Source organism: Dromiciops gliroides, chromosome 1 (assembly GCF_019393635.1).
Source record: "Dromiciops gliroides isolate mDroGli1 chromosome 1, mDroGli1.pri, whole genome shotgun sequence".
NCBI lineage: Eukaryota > Metazoa > Chordata > Mammalia > Microbiotheria > Microbiotheriidae > Dromiciops > Dromiciops gliroides.
Window position 1 is genome coordinate 742166267 of NC_057861.1, and position 11523 is coordinate 742177789.

Consider the following 11523-nt stretch of genomic DNA (forward strand, 5'->3'; position numbering starts at 1 on the left):
ATGTTGCGTCCATCTCTCTCCCTACCTAGTATAAGCCCTTCACTTACAGATGAGGAAAACACCAGAAACGGGATGTGGAGCTCGCTCCGAGATGGTCTCTGCTTTCTGACAAGAGAGACAAGACTTCACCTTCAGAGCTCTGCCCGAAGGCCTCCCAATTCTACCAAATGAATGGTCAGGGATGCTCCTTAATCAGTTCCCCAGCAAAGCAAACAAGCTTTTCTGCGGACCAAGAGAGAAATCTGCCCAGCCAACACCCAACCGCCATCTTTATAAACTGACTTCTAGGAGCGCAGCTTCAGAGCTGGGATGGACCTCAGAGGCCATTTGTCTGACCCGCCTCTTTTTTGCAGATGACGAAACTGAGGTCAAGTGAGCTGGTCAGGCTGACAGTAAGTAGCAGACAAAAGGATGGGAATACAGGTTTCCTGTGTGTAGCCCATGTTGGGCGATAGAAAGCGTGTGTTTCTGAATAGCATCTGTGCCTCAGTTGTGGGGCTGGCCCCAAAGGAGGGCTGTGCATCCAAGAGGAGCTACCCTAACCCAGGATGAAACAAATGAGCAGAGGTTCCCACTCACAACCTGTTTCTGTCAGTGGAATCTGGGGCCTTTCTGGAAAAAAAAAATGGACCCAGCTGCTGAAAAGAGTGTTTTGGTTTAATTGTAGCCGTGACTCCAGGGAATGAATGACTTTTGGCTGTTACTAAAACAAAGGAGCTACAATCACCAATGTCTAAAGACATAATCCAGATGTTCCCCAAAGCCTTCAACAGCTCCACCGGCATCTGGGGTCCCAGCTCTATGCCCCATCGGTTTGATCTGGTCTTGGCCCAGTTACTAATCGCTGTGGCTGGGATTGTGGACACGGCTGCCAGGGTCACTGGGTGAGTAAAGGGGGAGGTAGCAAAGGTGGGGGGGGGGGAGAGATGGGATGGGGACGTTTCCAGGAAAAGTCTACGGCAGAAACGGGAGGTTAGAACAGATGTTTTCAAACAAGACTGCAGAGAATTAGCAACAGAAGAAGAAGGCGCCAAAGTTATTTTGTTTCTTGGACGGACTCGCTCCATTCCAGAGAATTTGAGGTAGGGGGAGCAAGAGGGAGAGCAAGAGAAGGAGGGAAAGCACCACCCCCCCCCCCAAACAAAAACACAGGATTCAGGAGCCACAGAGACTAGCCCTGCTGCCTTTCAGGATAAACAACGTTACACAAGCTAGATGCCAACAACCCCCCCCCACCATCCCAACCAAATCTGTTCTACCCGTCCAAAATCTTGCCTGAATTCAGTGTTGTATGTCATAGATCTGGGAGCCCACGGTCCTCCCAAGCCAGATGACGCTTTCTTCTCTACTAACAGAGTTCCGAGGAGAGGCACCAGGAACCAGGGCTGGGTTCATGTTTGGGGAGGTAGGGCTAGGTAGGTTCACCGGAAAACGATACGGGGGGTGGTTTGAGGGAACCGTTGGCTCACTGAGTCACCAGTGCGATGTCAGCCAAGAAAGCTAAGCTGAGGCGACCTTTGGCCACGTGGCGGAAGGCCCAGTGTCCAGGAGAAGGGAGGCGATGGGCCCCACTGTCCTCGGCGCTGGTCAGCGCACCTTGGATTGTGTTCACTTTGGGGCGACACACTTTAGGAAGGACGCCAATAAGCTGGAGCGTGTCCAGAGGAAGCCAGGGTAAATGGGGCAGCACCTCGAGTCCAGGCCACGCGATGTGGCGGGAGTCACCCGGCAACATTCAGCTTGGACAGAACTTCAGGGGGAAACGTGAGAACACAAGGATCTGAAAGACGGGCCCCAAGGGCAGAGCCAGAGGGCAGGGAATGGGCAGCCTTGGGAGCGGGTGCCGGGCATCTTCGAGCAATTCTGCCCGTCCACCTGGCAGAGAGATCAGGCTGAGGACTCCCAGTCAGGTTCAAGGGGGTCCCCTCCACTAAGTGGCTTCAGTATGGACAGCTTCTAAGGTCTCTGAACTTCAGTCTCCCCAGATGCAAAATGGGGCAGCACACGACAGAGCCAAGGAATCTAGCTGGAGGGCAGGGAGGGGCTGAGAAAAGCCAGTGACTTGTCCAAGATCACACAGGGGAGAATTCAGGCTTCTAGGTCCAGGGCCAGCCCAACCACCCTCCTTTTGTACAGATGAGAACACTGAGGCCCAGTGAGCTCGGGAGCTGCAGATGCCCCCAATCATTACTTCTGTGGATGATAACAGTCATTGCAGATGCAGCCCAGAGAGCCGGCCCAAGTCAGGAAGACCAGGGTCTAAGTCCCAGCTGTGACCCAGGCTAGCTCTGGACCCCCAGGCCAGGCACAATCACAGAAGCTCTCGATGCCCCCTCTGGGTCCCAGGCCATGAAGCAGGGGCGGGCCTTTGTAAGGGGAGGGCCAGAAGCCACCCCAAATCATCACCCCATTGGGAAGTGGGCAACACAAGTGTCATTGGCCCCACTCTTTATATGAAGAAGCCAGGGCTCAGGAAAACCAAGCAACTGGGTCTTGAGCCTGGAAGTGGCCAAGTCAGGACATGAACCCAGGCCTTCCGACCTAAAAACCTAGAACCCACTGATGGTCCATTAGATCCCCACTCCTCCCGCTCCTCTGTGGCTTGAAGGAGAAACCTCCCAGGGCTACAGCATCTCTGCCCACTCAGGGAAGGGATGCCGGCTGACTTGTCAACTGCAGCACACCACTGCCAGGGTCCATGAGCTCAGGGCAGGCAGCCTGCTCAGAAAGGCCGAGCCATCGGCTTGTCCAGCGACGGGGTCTGTGCTGACCCTCAAGTAGGAGGAGAGAGGGGCGGCAGCTTGAGACGAGAGAAGGGGCAGCAACCATCCTGCTTGTGGACGTCACTCTCAGGGCTCATCATTGTCTCCTGGGATGGCTCTGAAGCTGGGGGTAGCTGGGGCCAAGAGAGCCCCGAGGCCCAGCAGGAAGCACACGGATGGACTTGGGAGGACAGAGCCCTTTCTCATTCTGTCTGTGGCCCAGCTGCACCATAGCAGAACAGACATCTGGGAAAGGCTGGAGCGGTGGGGGGAGGGTGCTAGGTAAATAAGACACGAGCCCCGTGACAAGGGGCATATTTATCCAAGATCTCACACAAGCTCGCTGTGGGTTTCCTCCCCAACGTCCCCGCACACTCGGCTCCTTCTCTGCAACCCTTAGAGCGAGCCTGAAACCTGAGCCCCAAGTGAGAGTGCGTGAGACCCCATCTTGGGAAGGAGAAAGATGAATACACAAGGCAGGGCAGAAGCAGGCGCGGCACAGCGACACGGCGCCATGGCGCGGCACAGAGCGGCTTGGCTTGGGCCAGATCCCTGGGTACAGAGCCACTGCTGGAGGCCCAGGCTGAGGCCCAGGCAGCGAGGCAGTAGCCGTCCATCCATGGAGACCCTGTCTGGGTTATTCTGGGCCCAGGCCCAAGCCCCTCTGTGTGCTCAGAGAGAGGGGAGGCAGGAGGAGGGGAGGAGAGGGCAGACACAAGCGCGCCTGGACCCACCTCTCCCCTGGCCGTCCCCCACGTGATGGATCACCTTCCCAGAGCGATCAATAGGGCCTTGTTCCAGCAGGAAGCCCTGTGAGCCAGTCAGGGCTAAAGGTGGGAGTCAGTGTAGGCCAAAGGTGGCTCCGTCCATGCTTGGAGGAGGCTCGAATGAGGTCTGCTCACAACTCTCTGGACAGACACAGAGGCCTTTTCTTTCTACTGCTGAGAGGGCCTGGTGCCAGATCTCAGAGAGAAGGCTCTGCCCAGAGGCTGCTCTGGGCACATCTGTCCGGACCTCCCAGGGGCAGGCAGTCGCTCCTCTAGCCATGCAGCACTCCCTGGCCACTCGCATCTGTGTCCCTGTGCACCTGAACTTCCAACATGACACATGGCCCACCTGTTGCCTGCAAAGGTCTTAGACTATGTCCCCTTTCAAGGTGAAGAGGAGCTGTCCAGGAGGGGCCCTGGGCTATTCTCCAGGAAGTCAGACTGGGCCTGAGCCCTTGAGGGCTTCATGAGGAATGGCACAAACAGCAACTGGCACTGATACCCAGCCCCCTGCTATGAGGAACAGGGACCCAAAGTCTGCAAAGCCCATCTTTCACACCTGCGTGAGGCAGACGGCACAAGTCCTATTCTCATGTCACACCAGAAGGAACTGAGGCTCAGAGATGGGACCATTGCCCAGGCTCACACAGCCAGATACCAAACAAACTCTTTCCTGCTCCCCTTTTCTTCAGGCAGTGAGGTGGCACAGTGGAGAGAAAAGACCCAGGTTCAAATCCTGCCTCAGTCACTTACTAGCCCTGTGACCCTAGGCAAGTCACTTCACATGTTTGCCTCAGTTTCTTCACCTGTAAAATGAAGGGACTGGATTTGATGGCCCCTGGGTTCTGTTTCAGTGCTAAATCTGTGATTCTCTGATCTTTGAGGTCAAGGCCCCAAAACCAGAAATACGTGATAGGACAAGCTTCTTGGGAAACTCTATTAAACTCAGAAATTCTTCACTAAACAGCAGTGTTCCAACTCTGTGGTCTTTACACTCTTATTATTGCAGACCTACCCCCTGAGAGTTTTTATTTATGTGGGGTTTAGCTACTGACATCTGTATATCAACCTTACATAAATTATACATCACTATCTATTATGTATCAAAGAAATAATGATGCTGTGTGCTCCGAAGCTTAGCCATGTTGTCAGGAAACTTAGGTCCCTGCAGGGGCAGCTAGATGGCGCAGTGGATAGAGCACCAGCCCTCGAGTCAGGAGGACCTGAGTTCAAATCCGGCCTCACACACTTGACACTTACTAGCTGTGTGACCCTGGGAAAGTCACTTAACCCCAATTGCCTCACCAAAAAAAAAAAAAAGAAAGAAAGAAAGAAAGAAAGAAAGGTCTCTGCAGCTATTACAGGTACAAGAAGAAGGCTGCTACCAGACAGAATGGTAATAGACATAAGATATAACAATAATTGATAATATAATAAATTAATAGGTAATATATCAACATATATTAGATATTATAGCTAGCTAGGTGACACAATGACTATCACAGCACAACGCTAGGAAGCTGAGCATCACTGCCTGTGAAGAGGAGGGTCCTAACAGAATCAACCAAGAAGCAGGTGTTGCTATCCATGCTGATGGATTTACCGAGTTCTTCAAGCCAACCCCCTGTGAGGTAGGTAGTGGTGGCAAGTACTTAAAGAAAGGGAAACTGAGGTTTGAGGAGGGCAAGGTGCCAGTCAGTCCCACCTCTTGAAATCAGCATCATAAAGGATTAGAAGGAGCACTGAACTAGGGCTGGGAGGCTTTATGACCTGACATTCACTTCATTGTAAATTGTCACTCAATGAGTTTAGTTGTTCAAAGTTCAGTATAATAAACCACCCCCCTTTTTTTAAAAAGGCATTTCCACTGTTCTTTCTTTTTCTTTTCTTTTCTTTTTTTTTTTTTCAGGGTAATAAGGTTTAAGTGACTTGCCCAGGGTCACACAGCTAACAACTGTCAAGTATCTGAGGTCAAATTTGAACTCAGGTCCTCCTGAATCCAGGGCCAGTGCTTTGTCCACTGCGACACCTAGCTGCCCCATCACTATCCTTTGTGTTCCAAAGTCTCCTCTGCTAATAGGCAGAATAACCAAGAATTCTCCAGAAAGCAAGTTAGTAGTATTAAAGAGAGTACTTCATGCAGCCACACGCACCCCCCATCGGTGCTCTCTAGTCAGTTACCTGTGGTGCCCCCTTCCAGGCCAGCTCCATACGCAGAGACGCGAGCTGGGTTTCCTGCTTGTCCCGGATCCCCGACACGCACTTTAAAGGGGCTTCCAACAACGTGGCTCCCATTGAACTTGACATCGATTGTATGAACGCCGTTCTCATGGGGAATGAAACGAACCGCGTACTTATCTACCAATGAAGAAGAAGAAAGGTTAGGAGATTAAGTGTTTCATTGGCACAGCTTCCTCAAGCCCTGAAGGCCAAAGGAAAGACCACGTTTCTTCGGTTTTTCAATATAATATGCTCATCCCATGGTGGTAAGCTTCAGAATTGTTTTGGTTTTTTTTTTGCAGAGCAATGAGGGTCAAGTGACTTGCCCAGGGTCACACAGCTACTAAGTGTCAAGTGTCTGAGGCCAGATTTGAACTCAGGTCCTCCTGAATCGAGGGCCGGCGCTTTATCCACTGCGCCACCTAGCTGCCCCCAGAATTGCTTGTGGAGAATGCACCTTCCTGTAGTGTAGGCTTGCTTTGGATAGCAGCTCTACCGCTATCTAGCTGGAAGACTTTGGGCAAATCACTTGACTCCTCTGGGCAGGAGGATCAGGAAAGCTGGCCCTGGAGCCACAAGTCCTGGATTTGAGTCTCACCTCTGGGAGTCCTGGCCAAATCACTTAATCTGTTAGTTAATCTGTGTTGGTAGAAGGGAATTTCCTCCTCTGGGAGTTCTCTAAACCAATGAACCCACATGTCTAGCCCCTATCTCTGTTCCAAAATGAGGAATGTAGGGATCCAGATTAAGAACTGGAAGGGGCCTTTGAAATCATCTAGGCTGACCATTTCATTTTATAAAAGTGGATACTGGGACTCAAGGAGGGCCGAGAAGTGACTTGTCCAAGGTCATCCAGTTAACAAGACACAAGCAGCATTCAAACTCAGGTGCTCTAATTCCAAATAACAGAAGCTCTCTAAGATCCACTATCAGCTCTAAATCCTGTGATCATCCCTCCCAAGACTTGTCGACCTGGACACCTAACCCAAGGGAGCCCTCTGAAGCTGGATTTAAAACACGACTGCAAAAAGCTGATGATTCTATGAGTTTCTTCCCATTTATGTGCAATCTATAGAACCTCTCGTGGCGAGGTGTTTGCAGGTCTCTGGCCCGACTTTCCTCACCTGGCTCCAGTTCAGAAACGTGGCATTCTTCAACTGCCCCTGAGGGGCTGTGGACTTTTGCATCAATCTTGCCTTTGGCCCCATTCAACCTTATAGCGAAGGACACCGGCTGGTTAACTTTTAATCCAGATTCCTGAGTATTTAAGACATCAGATCAGTCATTACTTTCTGGGGTTCTTTCTCGAAATCATTTGGAGCATATCAAATGGACACCGAGGACAGCAGTTCACACATCAATAGGCTGTCTTTTTTTATACACCATCCGCTAACAATGGGAGAGCGCCCAACCAAGGCTCAAAGCTAAGGTACAGGGCAATGGCAATTTTGAAAGGAAGTGACCCCTCGCGTGGTCCTGCACTCCTTCACCCACATGTTGGAGGATGTGGTTCCCTATCTCCCTGAGATGGAGAGTCAAGTCCTCTCGGTCTATAAGGTACATGGCCCAGAGCCCTTGCTAACACAGCGGGAGGGGACTAGACCCCAACAGGGCTTCCTCTGGCACATTCCCCAACGGGGTAAGATCTTTGAGCAGTTACAGGAAGGGTCAGATAGTCCATGAAGTAACATCCTAGGAATCTGACCAAAAACACCCTGGTTAAGGTAGATTTCATGTAAGTCTCCATTTCAGGAACATTGTCAAGTGTGGCCCTCAGTGACAGGTGATTTCAAGCGAAGCAACACCAACCCTCCTCTGATCTGGGCAGCCACAAGTTTTCAGCTCTGGAGATGGAAGCGTTTCAGAGGCCAGAGAGTTGAGCTCCATCATTTTACAGTGAGAGAGAATGAGGCCCAAGGACTTCCCCCAAGGACAGAGAGATAATTGGAGGTAGAGGCAGAATCTGAACCCAGGACCTCAGCTGCTAAAGCCACATTCTTTCTCTTGTCCATTGGTGCCTCCCCGTGAAAACATTTCATCTTTCCTTTTACATTTGCTCATGAACTGCTCAAGAATGCACAGTTACGCAGAAGCAAGTTGTTGCTACTATGAGGCCAGCCAATGCACAGCCCACGTTGTGGGCATTCAGGCTCCCCCACCCCCCTTAATCACAGTTAGAAGGACAGCCCCCCTCTTCACACCACTCCAAAAACCACAACTGGAGTTGAAGTAAATCTCTGGTCCCCATGTCCCTCTTTCTTCCTGGATATTGGCTCTAGTCCATGGACAGCCATAGGACATGGTCCTAGGCCCAGCCTCTTTTGTGGTCCATTGGGATCAGGGTTATCTACGTGCCATGATGACAAATCCCAAGTAGGTTTTTTTTTCTGGGCACACAGAGGCAGACCCCCACATGGAGGACACAAACAATTCACAAAGGATGAGGAGGTGGGTGGACTGTGCACTGTCTGGGTAGATACCAATGAGTCCGAGGGGCCATCAAAGAAACAGAGAGGACTACTAGCAAAATTGAACGTTTGGAAAAAGCCTCAGAAGGAGCAGCAGGGCTCTGGACCACTTTTCCCAGCTCACACCAGATATGGCCACACACACACACATTTGCCCTAAAAAACATATACCCCCTTCAGCAGACAGCATTAGGAGAATGAGGACCCGTACTGAGACACTCCCCCACCTTCACGATCCCTTTTCACAGGAGTGCAATAGGCCAATCGGCTATCACATATTGATGATGGCCAACTCATTAGGAAAAGCTCTCCCCACATACATACGTCTGGCCAAGGGCGTCCAGGAGGGACATGCCACTTTCGTTCCATGAACCTGTCTGTTGGCCCCTAAAACCTGAAGAGGGAGATAAACAGCCCAGAAGGCTTGAGACACATTCGAGGCAATCTCCTGTGCCCTCGGCAGATTAGTGCCTTATCTCCCTCTGTAGGCTTTGTTTGCTCGGCAAAGACAGGAATTCCTGTCAAGAAGTCTTTAAATGAAACACAAGAAAAACATCAAAACCACAGCAACTAATCAGAAACCTTGTTCTTCTTCTGGGGGATTGGGGGAAGGGGGGGGAGATGGGGGGACCCACGCCTTCCTGATGGGGGCAGGGCTGAGAGCTGGTCTCTGTTCTCACTGGGATGTGAACAGATCCCAGGAAACTACAAACAATCTCATCAGCCAGCCACTGCGGCACCTCATCATCAAATAGTGATTAAATTCAAGCTTGGAATCAAAACCAAGGATGATACAAGTCTTCACAAGAAATACTTACAAGGGGAGGGGAAAAAATTCACTTTTCATGAGATCTTGACCCAGTTACCATGACTTGTCTGACAAGAGATGGCTTTGTTAACTGGAAAATCTCATTTGGGGACTTATTTGGGGCTTATTTAGGGTCCTCAGAGGCTCTCCCATGGTCTTAGGTTCTGTGTACTTTTTTGATGGTTCACACCGACCCAAGGAGTGTCCCGAGCCAAATACAATACCCATTAACTGAGAGAGCAACTTTGGTGACTTGCTTTTGGTTCAATGATCTGGGCACAAACAAGGAAGGGGCACCTGCCTTCAGAATTCTCTTTCCCCTTAGCACTAGGGACAAGGATTAATTTTCAAGGAGAACTTGGGTAAGCTAGAGCCAGCTGCCCAAATATTGGTCAGACACCTCAGAAAAGGGCTAGTGTGACAAGCAAGCGAGAAATGTCTCACTCTTTCCAGGGGAGCAAGTTGGACACCAGCCAGGCTCAGGACAACTCTACCTGGTTCGGAATGGCTTTTCTTTAACTGGATCATGGATCAGTCTACACTGTCAGCACCCAAGATATTACAGTGATGTATGGTCACGAAGGTCCTCAGTCCTGGGAAGCTCCAGTTTGGAAAACCCAATCAGACCAAGAATGGCAAAGAGGAAGGAGCTCTCGTTGGAGGCTCCGCTATCAGTGCCATCTTGTTTCCCTTTATTTGTAACCCTAGAGGTTCAGCCCAGGGCCTGTCCCATAGCAATGACAACAAATGCTTCCTTTAGCTAAAAGATCCGAGTTCAACTCAGAACTTAGTCCCATGTGACCATGGGCAAGCCGCAAACTCTGTGGGCCTCAGTTTCTTGATGAATAAATTGTGGATAAAGGAATGGAGTGGGCCTCAGTTTTTGGATTAATATAATTTGGATAAATAAAACCCATTGGAAATTCACGCTGGCTCTCTGGGCATCAGGCTCTTTAACTACAAAATCAGGGGGTTGGACTAAATGACTTCTGAGACTGTCCAGCTTGGAACCAACAATTCTATGATCTGAGGCAGAAATAATGTATTGGGGCCTTGATTCTCTCCAGTGCTTGCTGGTCCTGAGCGCCAGGAGTTAGTTTTAGGGGCTATACCCATCACTAGGCCATCTCTATAGTTAAGGGGAAAAAAAAAAGAGGGTAGCTACTGATCAATGGGAACCCCCAATTCGAGGGATAGGCCCCTTTGTCTGGGAAAGAGACGGGAGAGTGTCTGAAGAACAAGGGCCTGATTAGTCAGTCCGTGGTCAAGCAGACGGATGTTTCCTTATGTCTCACCTGAAGGCTCATAACAGTGAGTCTGCGGGCATCGTCGGAGGGGGCGATGACAGGAACCAGGTAGGGGCTTTCTGGGATGTGCTCGTCGTTGAACTTGATTGACACCTCATAGTTGCCTAAGAGACAAGACAGCTGGGTTAGTTGAAAGAACCTGGAGGGGCATCTTTTTCCCGCTGCAGCTCATGCCTCCTACTGGCCGTGGGTACGTACCAGGCTCCTGAGCAATATAGGACACACCGCACGAGCCGTTTTTATGGTCATCAAAGGCGATTTCTGCTTTGCTTGGTCCTTCGACAGCGATCGACAGGCCCCCGGCCCCAGCCTCTCTGGTCCAAATGCTAAATTCAGCTGGAAGCAGCAGACACACACACTTGGTTACAGTGCAAAGAAAGTGCTAGCATCCCTTCTGCAGGCATCACCTCCCCACCCCAGCCCTTTTCTTTTTGCCCGGGGCAAATCAATGTGAGGGAACTCCTGGAAGGGAAACACCCTCCACTAATGCAGAGGGGCAGCTCTCTATTATTGACAGCCTTGTACAATAATTACCTGGCACATTCTGTGCTTACATGACTACCCAGAGTTACATAGGTAAGCCTTGAATCCAGGTATTCCCCACTCTACAAACTGACCGATTCATTTTTGTTTTTAAGTGAGGCAATTGGAGTTATGTGACTTGCCCAGGGTCACACAGCTAGTAAGTGTTAAGTGTCTGAGGCTAGATTTGAACTCAGGTACTCCTGACTCTAGGGCCAGTGCTCTATCCACTGCACCACCTAGCTGCCCCTAATTCAATTAATTATTAAGCACCTACTACGAGCTAGGCACTGTGCTAAGACACAAAAAGAAGCAAAAGACAGTCCCTGCCCTCAAGGAACAAACAAATATACAAAGCTCCGTTCAGGATGATTGGCACTCCACCTCTGACCCCTGTTATCAGGTCATGGTAAGCCTGCAATTCAGAGCTGATTTCCTTACAGCCTCATGGATCCTCTTCCATCCTCTCCCCCACCCCCTTCCCCACCACCAGGGGAAGAGATGGGAACAAGAACATTTGTTATAATTACATGTTTGGCAACACACAATTGTTTCCAGCTTCTAAAAACAACTGACCAGCTGTAGATTTGGGAGTGGAAGGGAACCCAGTGTCTCCCAGGGCTCTGTCCCAGCACCCTCCCCCCCTCCTTGTCATGATTCTATTTTACT

General features: G+C 50.5%; 1 protein-coding gene across 3 annotated transcripts in view; it reads right to left on the minus strand.

Annotated features, from left to right (window-relative positions):
* FLNB (filamin B) overlaps positions 1-11523 on the minus strand; it is a 155909-nt gene that overhangs the window by 7808 nt on the left and 136578 nt on the right. For all 3 annotated transcript variants that reach the window (XM_044004166.1, XM_044004156.1, XM_044004148.1), the window contains 4 exons: positions 10531-10668; positions 10321-10436; positions 6874-7006; positions 5711-5887 (listed from right to left, as the gene is read on the minus strand). In XM_044004166.1, the coding sequence (XP_043860101.1) occupies positions 5711-5887; positions 6874-7006; positions 10321-10436; positions 10531-10668 (564 nt within the window). The remainder of the gene's footprint in view (positions 1-5710; positions 5888-6873; positions 7007-10320; positions 10437-10530; positions 10669-11523) is intronic.